Source organism: Athene cunicularia (genome assembly GCF_003259725.1).
Source record: "Athene cunicularia isolate RWA chromosome 1 unlocalized genomic scaffold, athCun1 chr1_part2, whole genome shotgun sequence".
In the NCBI taxonomy this organism is placed as follows: Eukaryota; Metazoa; Chordata; class Aves; order Strigiformes; family Strigidae; genus Athene; species Athene cunicularia.
Window position 1 is genome coordinate 287051 of NW_020799092.1, and position 15683 is coordinate 302733.

Sequence of the window (15683 nt, forward strand, 5' to 3'; positions counted from 1 at the left end):
CGGCCGCGGCGCCCCCCCATCCTGCGGCTCGGTACCGGTGGGCTGTCAGGCCCTGGCGCCGCTTGGCGGCCCCGCCGCCGAGGCACGCTCTGGCCTGTTACAGGGGCAGAGCCGCAGGCTAGAGTGAGGCCGGAGCCCGCTCGGGTGAGAGGGCGCGCGAGCAGGAGTGGGCCGGCCGAACCCGCCTAAAACGGCGGCGGCGGAAGGTGTGTGGGCGGCAGTGGTGGGGCCAGGGCCCTGGCGGTGTTGGCGCGCATGCGTGGGGCTGGCCCGCGGGGCGCCTCGGGTGGCGCGGGACGGTTTTGGTCTGCATCTGCGGAGGGGCCGGGGCTGGTGTTTCCCTCTTCTGCCGCCCTCGGAATTCCCGGCGGGGCCCGCCAGCCCCCGCGCCCTCGCGGCTTCTCCAGGTCGCAAGGAGCGCCAGCGGGAAGTGGGGTGAGGGAGCCCGGTCCGAGCCGCTGCCGTCGCCCTTAAGCTTCCCCCCACCTCAGTCCTGTCGCTAGCGGGCTGTGCAGCCTCCCGAGGGGGACCGAAGTGCGGAGGTCCCCGTACGGCCCGGGGGGCTGCAGAGGAGCGACGCTGGGCCTTGATCCCGCAAGCTTGTGCGTTAAGGAACGGGAGACGTGAAGAGAGAGCTCCACTGAAATTTGAAGTTATAAATTAGGGTTTATAGAATGAGACTAGTTAAGGATATGTTGTGTGCCTGCAGGGTTAGAGGTGTAGGTTGTAAGCCCCTTTGGATATTATTTACCAGCCTTTATACCTGTCAAGCACATGAGATTTAAGAAGAGAGTAAAAGGTATACATGTAGCTATAAACAAATCTTAGTTTCTCCAAGTCATCCTTTCATGAATGACTGTCTTCAGCTTTGTTTTGCTGAGCGGTATCTAGATTAGGCCTTTATCCTCTTGAGCACAATGCTTTAGTATCGTGTGTTCCCACTGAAGTCCATATGACAACTGAACGTCATGAAATGTTGACAAGATGAGGTTCAAGATTGTGAGCCCACAGTGGCAAGATGCTCTTTTTTATTGCAAAGTGCAGTGCTCTTGTGGCTGTTTAATTTCTTGTTTTTTTTCCCATTTCACATAAATCTTGGAGTTCCTAGAGAGTGGGCAAAGTGTTGATGTGGGACTACCAATAAATAAATTCTGTCTCCAAATTGCTGTGCTTGCTACCAACAACATATAGTGGTCAGAATACTGACTTAAAACATCTTGTAGCAGATGTTTTCCAAAATCTGTAGAAATAACACGTGCTCCTATGAATTTAAACAAAAATATCTCCTCTTTACCTGCAAGTTTGATTTAACTGAGACGTTGTTTCACTTAAGTAACCACTATAGGATGAGTATGTTGTACTTTCTCAGTCAGTTATTTATAAAACTGAGTCATATGCAGGGATGTACAAGCACAGGTTCCCTGCTCTTAAGGTATTCAAATGTAACCAGTGTGGCAAGATTACTGTGACACTAGGATAAACAAGCTGCATGGTCTTTGTGGTTGAATGCTTACATGTGTGTGCACATTCACACAAAATCAGTTAGGTGCAATTGGTGTAATCACGAGCAGAATCTTTTCATGTTCAGCTGGTTGCTGACTGAAGAACAAAAGCTGTTTGTTCTGAAAAAAACAAGAGTGCAGCTCTTCCATAAGGGTCCTGTCCTGCTATATGCCAGCGGTTGTGGAACAGAATGACTCAGAGGAAGCCTGAAACCTGGGGCCTGACAAGGTTGGTGTGCTGCAGGAGGCCTAGCAAAAAGGAGTGCTTTCTTCTGTTCCCTCTCCCAGGCTGGCATTCAGAATGGCTGCAGTGGTAGTGTTGGGAAACACATCAAAAGGATGCACACCTTCACTACAAACTGTGCAATCCTTTAGTTAAAAAAAACATGAAATAATTCTTTTGTATTACATTGATTTCTGACTGATTCCTTCTTGTCCTTCACTTCATCTGAGATTCAAGGGTTTGAAATCTCTCTTTAAACATCCCCCTCTTTGCTACAGTGGCTCCTGACAAAAAATGGCTTTGACACAAGTTTGGTGTGTCTTGAAAATCACTCAGCTCTCTTCTCACCTCTTTGTTTTTCTAAATAAACTACTTCAGTAATTTGGAGTTTTTACAAGGAAGAGGTGATCTTTTATATTTTTAAAATAATAGAACAACCTCCAATTTAACTTTAAAAAAAAATTTCTGTCAAGCCTGAAGAGTGAGCATGAACTGACCAGAAGGTAGACTCCTTTCCTTTCCCACTGTCTTCCAGAGAATCTTCACTTGGTTGAGAGGAAATTTCCCATTTTGCATCGTGATTCTTTATGGGAGGGTTATTTTCATTCTCTGTTTCTCAGACCTTTTCCTGTAGATGGGAACGGGGGAAGGAGCCCAGACGTGGCAACACAATCTCAGGCTCCTGCAGGACCACCATGGCTTATGATGACTTCAAGAGGAAAGAAGGTATGACTGCTTCATAATCTCAGAGGGAGTTGCCAAAAAAAAGAAGAGGGTACCCTCTGCAGCCCTTGCCAGGCCATGCAGTCAGAGTGTGAAAGGAAGCTAGTATGCTGTGGAGCCCTTAAATTTAACATGGCCAAGTTTCTGGAGGATCCCAAGCCCTTGACTTCCAGGTGTAAAGTGTGGGAATTAGAATTTGAGAGAAATGGGTGGCATTTCCTAATGCAAACACCTTGAACTCTGCCACTGCAGCCTTTCTTCTCCCTGACAGGTCAGTGGAACAGGAGACCAGGGATAAGGAGATGTTTAGTCATGGTAACATTTCTAGGTCCAGTTGTCTTTATGAAGAAGTATACAAGCATTAGAAATGAAGTCTTGAGTGACTGTGTACAGCATTAGAGCACTGAGCCCCATCCCTGTGATCAGAGTACAGATTGTTACCCTGTGCTTGTTGGGTTTTGTGCATCACTCTGTGCCAACGTCCACTGCTGTCTTTTGAGCATAGTCCACATGTCTATCATTCCTTAATGGGGTATTTAATTTCTTCCTTTTTTCTCATTTCACGTAAATCTTAGATTTCCTAGAGAGTGACGGAAGTGTTGATGACGTGGGGCTGGCAACTGGCAGGATACAGCGAGAGAAAAAGCGCTCCTACAAGGATCTGCTGCAAGAGGAAGATGAGATAGCAACTCAGGTCAGGGAGCCCTTAGAGGAAAGGTTGAAGGTTTAAGGATATGTGTAAAGCTAGTGATGGAATGGAATGGATGGGTTTCTTGTTCTTTTGCATATAGAAATGAATGTAGAAGACAGCAAGAGCAGCTTATATTCAGTAACTGTCCTGGGGAAAAGGAAGGGTCAATCCCAATTACAACTGATTCTGATTCTTCTGGCCGCAGAAGATAGAGTGGTAGGGTGCTGTCCTAGTCTTGATGTGGAACCCTGGAGTCATAAGATAGCATTAATAAATTTTTACACCAAAACAAAAAGTTTTAAAATTGATGGTTGTATGGATAGCCAGCAAAGAATGAATATGTTAACTGATGCACTGTTGTCTTCCTAATTCTGCAGACAGCCTGAAACGATAGCTCTTGGGAGGGGGCCTTAACTCTGAAATCACATAGTGACAACTTAAGTTTCTTCAAAACTTTCCACTTTGAGCTAAAATTTCTGCTGCTAGCTCAAAGGTGACTATCTTTTTTTTTTTTTTTTTAAATCTGGAAAAGAAGTTCTAGTTTAAAATTAAAATCTTCTACCATGCAGATGGAATTCTGTAGAGGAGCTTCATTTTCAGACCGTAAATTGGTCAAGAGACAAATAATAATTAGGTCACATGACATATTAAAGACAATTTTTTGCCCTATCATTTTAATTGTCACATTTCTACCTCTTTTTCATTTCTTTTATCTTTTTCAGCATATTAAACATGAACTGCTCACCTTCATTTTTAAGGCTTGACAGCCTATGCATGCTTTGTTATTTCTTAGCTTTATTAAGAGGTAGATGTCCGTCTTTTATTAACTCATCAGCTGATCTCCAAGTGCTGACTTTCACTGCCCATTTCTTAGCACTTTCAAATGTGCTTTTACAAGTGTACTTGTGTATTGCTGCTCTTGCTTGGAGGAAGCTCCCTATAGAGATGTGTCTTTTAGTTTCCTTATAGCCCTGTCACACTGCAATGCCTACAGAAAGCATGCTGGTTAGGTGGCTGATGTGCCAAAACCAGTCCTGACTAATACCGGTTTTTGTATTCTCCCACCTATCCATACCATGCTTTTAGTCTCTTACCTTAAACCTACACTGTGGGCTCTTGGGGACAGAGTTTCTTTTTCTTGTTTTAGCACCTAGAATAATGATCCTGGTTCATACCGAGGGTTCCCTGGCGTTACAGTAGTACAAGTAACATTTGATATCTCCTCCAAATTATTATCTGTCAGTAGTACATGTAGATCTCATGTTATTTCCCTCTTCTTTGTCAGCAACTTTTTTCTTCCTATTCTAGGACAGTGAGCTTTTTCCAGGGAAAGAACCTCACAAAAAGAAGAGAAAGCACTCCTCCGATGAGTTCTGCTACAGAGGTAAGATAGTAAACAAGCAGGGGAAGGGGCTGACAGATCATGACTTTGAGGAAAGGATGTTGTTAAACCAGTGTCATCAAGCTTTGTGGTTAGCAGTTTATGGGGCAAGAGTACATCAACATGTCTTAGGACAAGTAATCAGAAACCTGATGCTGATCAGCACCAGACATCAGAAGATTAGGGAATGATATTTTTCGAGTCTAACTTAACAAGTTGCCATTGTTGGGGGTGGAGATCTTCTGCCTTCCCTTTTGGCATTTACATTTCTTTTTTCCCTGTTGCATTACAACTGTGAATTTACTTGCAGTTGGTACCTGCTCTGAATTTATAAAAGTAGAATGCATCAAGGTGAAAAATAAAGGCTTCTGGGGTCAGTTTAAATACAGAAACATTCTCACAATTAATAAGCTGACCAGAAAAATGACAATTCTGTTCATAAAAGCTTATCATTTAAGATTTTTTTTTTTTTTTGGCCCAATTTAAAGAGAAAGCTAAGCTGAAATTTTGTCAGAATCTTTCAGTCTCACCTTAGCTAAAAATTGACACTTAAAACCTTGCACTTAGGGTGTTATTTCAGGCTCAGTAAGGTACATTTTCATCAAAATGTGTTATTTCACAATAGAATATAGAGTTTGACAAAACTTCAAGAACTTTCCTACTCTTGTCTTCCTGCCTTAAATTATTTTACCAGCTTAGGTTTTAGATCTCCTGAATTGTATCAGTAAGGCCATGCTGAGCTGGCTACATGTTTCAGAGATCTGTTTGAGCCAGGATTTAAATCTGTTAGCTGCAATCATAAGTCTTGCAGGATTTCCACTTCACTTTGGGCCAGTGTAATGCTGTCTTTAAGGGAATCATCTTGATGTACATTTCTCTTGATGTTTTTCAGGTGTCTCACCTTTGGATCTACCATCAAAGAAGAAGAAAAAAGCAGTCTCTGGCCCATCCTCAGCTGATACAACCATGGATTTACTCAAGGCTATTACCTCACCTTTGGCTACAAGCTCAAAGTCTTCAAAGAAGACATCTGAAAAATCATCTTATTCCTCCTCTGGCCATTCCGAAAGCAAAAAGGAGCACCACAAGAAGAAGCTGAGTGGGAGCAGTGGGGAGCATTCAGTGGACGATGGCAGCTTCCACAAATCTAAAAAAATGAAACCGCTCTATGTGAACACGGAGACACTTACTCTTCGTGAACCTGATGGCTTGAAGATGAAGCTCATCCTTTCACCAAAAGAGAAAAGTAGTGCCGGAGATGATGATTCTTTTTCCTACTCTTCAGCACCAGCAGCTGCAAAGAAATCTTCAAAGAAATCATCTCGAGATGAGCAAGGTTCATTCCTGCTGGGTCATGAACTGCAGAGCTTCCTGAAGTCATCCAGGAAGAAGCACAAACCACCTTCAGATTCACATCCATCTTCTGAGAGTTTTGGTGCTGACACCTCCCATTTTTCAGAGGGCCATGGGAGTGAGTATGAGATTTCAGGTGTAGAGGCACCACCAGAATCTGGTTCCTCTTCTGGTGGGGAGTTGGAGGCTGGAGAGCTAGTGATAGATGACTCCTACCGGGAAATCAAGAAGAAGAAGAAGTCAAAAAAAAGTAAGAAAAAAAAAGACAAGGAGAAACACAGAGAGAAGAAGCATTCTAAGTCTAAAAAGAGTTCTGGCCACACTCCTGTGGCCGTAGCAGAAGTAACAGTATCACCACCACCTCCTCCCGTTACCCCCTATGTTCTTCCTCCACCACCTGCTGCTGTTTTTCACTCAGATGGTCAAGTTGAGAAGAGGAGGAAAAAGGAGGACAAGGAGAGGGACAAAGCTGAGAAATGGGAAAAGGAAAAGGAAAGAGAAAAGGAAAAGGAAAGAGAAAAGGAAAAGGAAAGAGAAAAGGAAAGAGAAAGAGAAAAAGTAAGGAAAAATTGGAGGGAAAATAGAAATTGGGTGGTGGGTAATGGTGAATTAGGCACTCCATTACAAAGGCATGTTAAATTGAAACAGAAGGATAACTAATACCGGGATCAATGATTTCACTGAAGCGTGTTTGGAAAAATGTGTCAGCCACTGATTTCTGTTTGTAGCAGTCTTTAGCCGATAGAGGTTCTTTGAAAGGTTTTGTACCAAGCACAGCTGCATCATTTTCTAAGGTAACCAGTTCTAGCTATTGCCAGGCAGACTTTTGGACTAGTTATCTAGTCCATCATCACAGTTCTGTAAAAAGGAATTGAGCTCTGACCTGAAAAGTGAAGATACTCACCCATTTACTCATATATTCAAATGAAATTTAATTCTTAAAGACTACCACATTCCCAGTTTTGTCCTGTACTCATAAATTCAGTTTTCCATGGTCAGTGTAGAAAAATATGAGTAGGATAAATGGTAGCTACCATATGCATGAGTTTACAGGTGATATAAACTGAGGCTGTGTAAGTATATAAATGGGTAAAAGCAGTTTCTTTATGTTCAGATAGACAAAGAGTTGCTTTGTGTCAGAAAATGGGCAGATGTAGCCCAAATTTGTTCAGCCATTACTCTCTTCTCTTTGGTAAGTTTTCTCTAATCATAGCTTGGCAACTGCTTATGCCTCTGTTGTCAGTGTGCTTATACTCTCTATTTTCCTGCCAGTTTGAAGTGTTTTGTAAGGATGCAAGGAATGGAATAAAACATTATGATGAGGACTGAATTGTTTTGACAGATATGTAATAGGTACTGTGAATAGTATGACAGACTTTTTGTATATTATTTTAAGTTTTAAAACTGAGATATATTAACAGAGTTGTATGTTGATCCTGGATTTAGAATAGCAGGTTGTTGTAACTTATGAATGAAATGCATTGATAGAGTTGTTGCAAGATAAGCCTTGTACTGAGACTGGTTCTGGCTGATTCCTGTGCTTTCATAAACACTAAATTAATCCAGAATATGTAAAACACTTCTTTTTTAGATTCCTGATCTAAGCACCACATCTTTAAGTCTTCAACAAATGCCAGATTCTTATTAAATTCAAGTAGGTCTCATGATAATTAAAAATCTATGTTTCCTTTTCGTCTTCTGACTAGCCAAAGAAGAAAAACATGTCTGCCTATCAAGTGTTTTGTAAGGAGTATCGTACAACTATTGTGTCTGAGCACCCTGGAATAGGTGAGAGAATAATTTAGCTGCCTCTTTTGATTATACCCCAGTTAGATTAATTAGCAGAACATTATGTTTCATACCAACCTCTTATTAATTTTGATAGAATGCAAAGAATCTGGCAAAGAGGACAGGAGTGGATTTCATTATTTGATTTCATTGCATTTTAACCAAAGTGTGAATCTGGATAAAGAAATTGCTAGCTTGTTCTTTCTTTACTTAAAGAGTTACCTTCATTGTGTCACTTTGCTGTATATACATGTGACTTTATATTCCCAGTATCAGCTTTATTTTAATTTTAAACAGTAATGGGAATGCACACTGGCAAGGACAGCATGGAGAGTTTTAGTTGTGGAATGGGTTGCTTCTTAAATGTGTATGCATGGACCAGTAAATATTTTATGTTGTCTCCTTTATTTTACGATTTTTCTTCTTTCCTTCTGCCAGATTTTGGAGAGCTAAGTAAAAAACTGGCAGAAGTGTGGAAGCAGCTACCTGAGAAGGATAAACTGGTGAGTGAGATGTTTTTGTAAAATGATTTCTATAAACTAGATGTTTAGGTCAGAATGTGCTGGCAGCATTGCTACCATACCTTGAAAAATGCTACCTATGTTCCCAAAGTATGTAAAGATGTAAAGTATGAAAACCTTGCCCTTGTGATCATAAAAGCATCCCATTTTCTTCTCATGGTATTGCTTCACCAATTAGCTATGTAACATCATTCTGCCTTCAGGTCCTGGCATCAGATTAACAGAATAGCCTAATGTTATGGATCTCTCTTTTCATACCATGGTAACTGCAGATCTGGAAACAGAAGGCTCAGTATCTCCAACACAAGCAGAATAAAGCAGAGGCCACCACTGTGAAGAGGAAGGCATCATCTTCAGATGGTGCACCAAAAATAAAAGGTAATTGTTACACTTTATTTGCTCTGGTCTTTTTTCTCGGACTGGGAGGATAGCGTTGCCTGTGGAATAAGGAACAAAGGTCCTTTCCCGCTTCACACCTCCACCTGCTTTCTCCCAAGGCTTGACATTTAAATCATCACATTACTCAAAAATAATTTTTCTGTGAGAGCAAGCATGATGTCAGCATTTTTCAAAAAGATTTCCTTGTCTAATTCATAGAATGATACTGGTTTTAGCAGTTGAGGGATTGAAATGTAAAATAAGAAGAGGCAGCAGGGAAGTTCTGGGGGGATTAGTTTCCTGCTAGAGGAAAAAGGGTTGTCTTGGGTTGACACTTATTTTTATCAAATCTCCCAAACCGAATGTCCGAAATTGCATTCAGCTGAGGTAGGTGCTTTGTACATGTAGAAGGAAAGTTTTGACTCTAAAGACCACAGGACCAGGGCCACAGAACTATTTAAGCATCTCAAGCCTTTGAGATTTGAACTTTACTAAGTAAATAGGTTTGTGAGGAACGAAAGAAGAGAATATGAAATTTCAATTTCTGTGTTTCCAGCTTCTCCAATAGGAGTGATTTCCCCTCATAAGAAATCCCCCACCAGCACCATGGTGGTGTCTTCCTCACCAGCCAAAGTCCCTGAGACAGATCCTATTGATGTAGCTGCACACTTACAGTTGCTGGGTGAATCTCTGAGTCTCATTGGACACAGACTGCAGGAAACAGAGGTAAGTCTGTAACCAGCAATGTCACAGTGATGTCATGTAATCCACACACAGGATTGGGGGGGAGGGAATCATTATTTTGTTTTCCATAAAGGTTTAACTAATGCTTTTCAGTTAGGAAGAGAAATTAGAAATGGCATGTTGTCATTCTTTGATCCATTGCTGTTTTCAGTGAAATAAAAGGCCTTGTTTCTCAGTAAACAGTAGGCATCAAAGACAGACAGGTCCTTTGCAGCTTGAGGTCCTTGAAGGCTATTCTTAGCTCAGCAAACTCTTCAGTCTTTTCTTACCATATGTTCACCTTTAGATCTGGTACTTTCTTGCTATCTTTGCCAGACTCTGGTCCAGTTTCCGCTACTGTCTCAAGCCTTCTTAGAAAACTATCAGCCAAACTAAGATGTTTTTTACATGTCCTGTTGCTTTCTGGCAGTATCATATTGCCAGTGCATCGGACAGGGGGCTACTATGGTTTCTACCTGGTAATGTAGAAGATGTCATATTTTAATGGTTTCCTACTGTTAGATGGTAGTGATTCTATGCATGCACACACATGCACTTGCAGAACGCAGCCCAGCCTGTAAGGAGAATACATAATTTGGCTCAGGTAATATAACTGAATTTTTATGGCTAGCATGATCATCTCATCCCACTATGATTGCTTGTTTGATCAGCAGTAAAATAACTGTTCTTGCATTTTGTTTCTAGTATGACAAATTGAGGTAATTTTTCAGAGTAAAATCTCCCCCTTTATAGAAAGGCACACAAAGAAATTCCATTTCATGAAAGTATATCAATGACTAAAGCATTTGTTACAGATTTAGCATTTCTTTAGACTTCAGTAATAAAAATACTGTCTTTAGGACTCATGTAGTTAACAAAACAGACAGTATGAAATGGCAGAGAGGTTTCATTACAAAAAATTGTGGAATTAAATGTTTTGTGTAACTGACAACTCTCGGACCTTTTTTGTTGTTCCCTACTTTTTTCCTACACCATTTGGTTGCCTACTAAATTATTAAATTTTTTAAGCCAGATGTCTCTCTGTGAAGTGCATGACATAGTTTTGTTACTATGTAAATAATGGAAGTGGATTAGAGGAGCTCAAGAAGTGAAGATACTGTATCTGCATGAGAATCAATGCAGTTGTGAAAGACCCATAATTTCCATTACTCATCCCTATCTAAATTTTTCTTTCCTTACTTTCAGGGAATGGTGGCTGTTTCAGGAAGTTTGTCAGTACTTCTAGATTCAATCATATGTGCTTTGGGCCCATTAGCATGTCTGACCACACAACTACCTGAGTTGAATGGCTGCCCTAAACACGTTTTGGTGAGTTCCTTGTGATTATTTCCCTTCTAGCACTGTTAATTTCAGAAGAGTCCAGCTAGAGTTTTTTGACCAATCAGTCCTATGGTGTGACAATAATTTCAGTGCAATAAGAAAATTGTTTTGATCATACACTTTTTATAGAGGAATATTTCTTGACATTCTTTCAGACGTTGCTGTTATATGGTATTGTGCAACATTTTTTTCCCCAGTGTCAACTGACCTAATGTAGCATTGATTGCAATGTGTGTAGGTCCTGGTTTAGGGACTGAATCAATCTATCTGAATCAAACAAAAGCATCTGTACACATACCAGTATTTTTGAAAGTTCTAATTTTCCATAAAAATAAAAAGCACCTTCCAGCTGCTCTGTATCACACTGTCTGTTTTTTTCCTTTAGAGGCATAAAAAATAACTTGTGATCTCAGGATTCCTAATATGATTGAGTGTAGGGCCTTTTACATGTGGCTGTAACTTCACCAGGGAAAGAAAAATAGTCTCTGTTTTAAGGAACTTCATAACTAGAGGTTCTTTTCCACTCTGAACTACACTTAATATTGAGCTTTGATTTAGCAACAGCTTGTGGCACCTATGTAGCATGATGTGAACATAGATTAAGATGGTAGCAGCATAAAAGGAATCAGGAGTCATACCTCCAACAGGAGATATGAATAAAGCAGCAAAGGAGAGGAGCAGAAACTAAAGATAAACCTATAGTCTGCAAAAGTTAAGAGATTAAAACCAAATCTGGCAGAACAGCAAAAATGGGATATGAATTTGCATGTTATAACAGGGCAGCACAAACATTGATTCATTCTGAGAACACGCTATTAACAAAAAACAGCAAAGTTGACATCTTAAGCTGTGAGCTCCCCCAAACTGGCTGCCTGCACAGAAGCTGAGTCAGTGGGGTGTTCCCATCCTAAGCCATGGAAAAACATCCTATGCTTTTTTCCTTCTTGCTTGCCAAGTACATGCAGAGCAATGACACCACATGACTAAATGGTGTGTATATTGGAAATTTGATCAACTTATTGTTAGAAGGAGCAGTGGATCTGTAGGTGAATTAAGGCCCTTGCCTTCCAGTTCTGAAAACTGGTATTTACATTTGATAATACATAAATTACTCTGATTTTTACCATCAGATTCATAATGACAGTGGTGTTTAAAGACATGGATAAAATTGCCAGCGGTTGTGTTGCATGTAGAATGCAATTTTATCTTTTCGGTCAGTAGGTGGCATTGTTAAATTCTAGAATCACGACTGGTGCAGATCCAGCTCCTCTGTCTTCAGCAATTAGAAGGTGGTATTCCTAAGGCCTTCTTCAGCCATCAGGCCACAGACTTGAGTTTACTTAAATACTGCATTTGAAGAACATGCAGATAATATACTGCTGGGTCTTGTTTTCTGATGTGCACAAGAAGGACTCTTACTCTCAGAATTCTATTCGTTTTGCAAGGAAAACTGGAGGGCATTTCTTCCCTCTGACAGCCTATTAGGGGGTGTGTTTAAGGGGTTTTCTCTTTACTTTTATACTACAGAATTTCATAAAGGATTTTTATGAGTGTAAAGCAAGTAATTTTTTTTTATGTGCTACAACTTTGACCACTTTGCTCAAGTCCTTCATCAATAGTCTTTCCTGTGGTTGATGTGATATGGTTGATATGACTTGTTTCAAATTCAGAGACAGAGTATGGGGTTCATAAGGAGGAGGTCACTTGAGGAAAGCCTCAAGCATTTTGCTTCCAGGTGCTTACAAATACTGATGCTACCTTTATGTTTAATTGACTTAGATTTCCAAAAATGTGAAAGTAAGCCTAGCAATGGTGGTGATGACTAGGCAGATTTGGTTGTCTCATCATAGGATAACTTGTAAGACAAGTGAACATACTTAGTACTCTCACCTGTGTCATTTTTTAAGGATTTTGAGTCATTACCTGACACTAAAAAATACTGAATTTCTTTTCCCAGTCAAACACACTAGACAACATCGCCTACATCATGCCTGGACTTTGATGGGAAAGGATCCTGGGATGTACTCAGCCTCTGCATAACTGACTTGTGTACATATGCACTACGCCGGCACTCCTAAAGGGCTCCGTGTGTAGGGTTTTAAAGTTTTATATCTGTATAGTATATACACAGGTTAACTATTTGACTTATATTTTATGAAAAGTTATGAAGCTGAGAAAGTCCTTTTGTGTTGGTGGGTGAAATGTCCTCCAATCTGAAAGCATTTTGTATGAAGAATTCAGAAGGCTTTTGAATTACTTGCCTTAAATTCAGATCCTTTAGTGGGGGAAGCAGCCCAAGAATGGACTTCTCAATATACAGAAAAAAAACATCATCATGATAGGGGCCATTGAAACAGGTGGCCCAGAGAGATGGTTGCCTCTTCATCCTTGATGATACTCAAAAACTGAATGAGCAGCCTGCTCTAGTTGGACTTTCTTTAAGCAGGGGGATGGACCACATGATCTCCTGATATCCCTTTCAACCTAAAGTATTCTGGTATTCTGTGGGCAGGTAGAGATGATATTTTGGACCAAGGAATAGAACTGAACTCTTCACCAGCCCTATTTCTAACTGTTCTTCAGTTTAAAATCTACTGCTTGAGGGGAAAGCCGGATAGCTGATCAAAGATACAGAGGTCTTTGCCTCTTGGTCACTTCTTCCAACCCCTCCCCTCTCTTCAGTCAGTAATAACTGAAAATTGTCAGCATCAGCTGGCTGGTCTGGTAGCTGGTATTTGAAGTGGAAGATGGCAATGAATTTAGTCTTTTCTTGTGGACCTGCACCCAAACCATCATTAGCACAATATATCAACCAACTTCACTGGCTTGAGAGAATGAACCTACTGATGTTTTTTCCAGGACATGGTCAGCCTGCTTTGATGGATAGGAGCGTGGAAGCAGTTGGGAAAAACATGGATTGCTTCTGCCCATCTTGCACCTGTTTTGTGAATAGACAAACTTTGTTTTCTGAGATCACTCATCCGCCATCCCTTTCACCAGCAGTATTGAAAGAGCCATGGTGCTGCTGTGAGGCAGTGAATAATGACCAGTTTGAAGCAATTAAGGCTGAGTAGGGCTCATGTGGGTTGATTGGACTGATTCCCTTTTCTTCCAGCCACATACTTGGTGTTTGGTTTTCTGCTCCTCTAGGAGAGCGCTTGATTAGGCTTTTGTATGTCTGTATGTACGTGTATGTGGTATTCATATCATATGTATTTAACTTTTACCAGTATCTGTAAAAGATTTTAATTTATCCTGTATATTTCTCTGTGTGTATATATATACATAATTTAAAAGCAAAAATTCCTCCCTCCACCAACAGTGTGTGGAAAATAGGAATCAGGTTTGCCTCACTTCCTGCAGGAATTTGCTGCATGCCTAGTAGTAAGCATTGGCATTGTAGGGGGAAACACCAGGAAGATTTTAACTGGTTGTAGAAACAGACTATCTTGTGAAGGTAGGTAGAACAACTGAAATATCATGACTCTGGCCTTTCCAGCTTTATAACATAAAAGTTTTAAAGTAACAGAAGAGCACTTTTTTACTTCCAGTCTGTAGTCTGCCTTGTTTTTTGGGGCAGTTGAAACTGAACTGTTTGTCATTGTGGCTGAGCCCAAAATCACACTTAAAGTAAACCCTCAGAAGGGTTTTTTCTCCCCATTCCTCTTTACCATGTATTCCCCAGCTGTGCCTGTAAAATGTAGTCTGTCTCTTACAGAGCTTTTCTCAGTGCAGTGTTAGGTTTTCTCAAGGTTTTCTCAGTCAGTGGAGGCAGAAGGTTCTCAGACCACGGTACAAGTTCTCAACCCAAGCCTCAGACCAGAGCATACAAGTTTCAACAATATATGACTAATCCCAGTGATCCTGGAATTGGGAAGGGCCTGGGAGGAGGCAGTCCAAACCCACTCTGGATCCTGAGCCTTACTAAAGCATCTGTTGTTGGGAGAGGCAAAAACTAACTGGCTCTTTCCAGCCCTTCACAATTGAGAGCATTGTGAGGAAGGGGTAGATCTGCTCTCTAAGGAACAGAAGGGGATCAGCTTTAGCTTTGTTGTCTGTACAATGGAAAACTCTTGAAGAGTGAAGGACACACACAACCCTGGTGTATTGTATTTTTATTTAAAGTTTGTACACTTTATATAATCTGTATCTTGTGGTATTTGGTACTAGAGGGAAAACTTTGGCAAAACTTAGCAGTTTTTATATTTTTGTTATTTCCTTGCTGTTTGATCCAGATTACAATTATACAAAGAAACTTTTGTACTGTACTTACAATATATTTTTTTTTAACATTTGGAGTATTGTCATTCATTTCTGGCACACACTCTGTTTTCTTCGGCTGTTACTACTAGTATTTAATGTTTCTCAGCAAAGCACATTCAATTTTAAACTTAAGTTTGCAGGCAAGCAATACTATTTCCCATAGCACCTAAAACACTGCTCAAGGACTACTGACCATTTGGGGACCTTTCTGAAGGGAGAGTGCCATCGAGCATGGCAGATACCATGGGGCCATGCTCTGCCCTGCCACCTCACCTCAGGTTTGTGGTGGTAGGAGCAGTACATGGGACTCAAGGCGAGCGCGTTACAGGCACGGTGGTGTTAGCTCGTGATTAGCGCTCGTTATTAACACGTCCCCATCTCCAGGGTCTGAGTGTCGGTCGATGGCTATCTCGCTGCAGGCCGGGAGGATGCCACGGGACGCACTGCCTTTATGAACCAGCACGCATCCTCCAATGCAGGGTTATGGAAAACGAGACTCCTGTCGCCACCAGCTTCCCTGCATCTGGGCCCAAGTCTAGGTCGTGGGTTTTCTGCACGAGCCCCGCCGCATTGCTCGGCTGCAGAAAGCGGCGGACACTCGGTGGAAGTCGGTTCCTGCGGGCCCCAGCTACGGGCCGCTGCTCGGACCAAGGAGAAGGGCGGGCGGAGCGGGGCCGGATGGCCCCCGTGCCGTAGTCCCACGGCAGGGCCGGGCCGTGCACCCCTCCCAGGCGGCGGCCGCTGGCGTCACAACGGGGCCCAGGCAGGGGCCCGCCCCGGCCTGGCGCGCGGGTCA

General features: G+C 41.6%; 1 protein-coding gene across 1 annotated transcript; it reads left to right on the forward strand.

Annotated features, from left to right (window-relative positions):
- The first annotated feature begins 37 nt into the window (after positions 1–37).
- Positions 38–15519, forward strand: HMGXB4 (HMG-box containing 4). The gene is made up of 12 exons (XM_026868676.1): positions 38–144; positions 2346–2451; positions 3024–3142; positions 4448–4523; positions 5413–6341; positions 6414–6431; positions 7580–7661; positions 8100–8164; positions 8455–8560; positions 9117–9286; positions 10490–10612; positions 12582–15519. Exons 2-12 carry the CDS (start codon positions 2421–2423, stop codon positions 12624–12626), a joined length of 1764 nt encoding a protein of 587 aa, XP_026724477.1. The 5' UTR covers positions 38–144; positions 2346–2420; the 3' UTR covers positions 12627–15519.
- Positions 15520–15683: the final 164 nt, after the last annotated feature.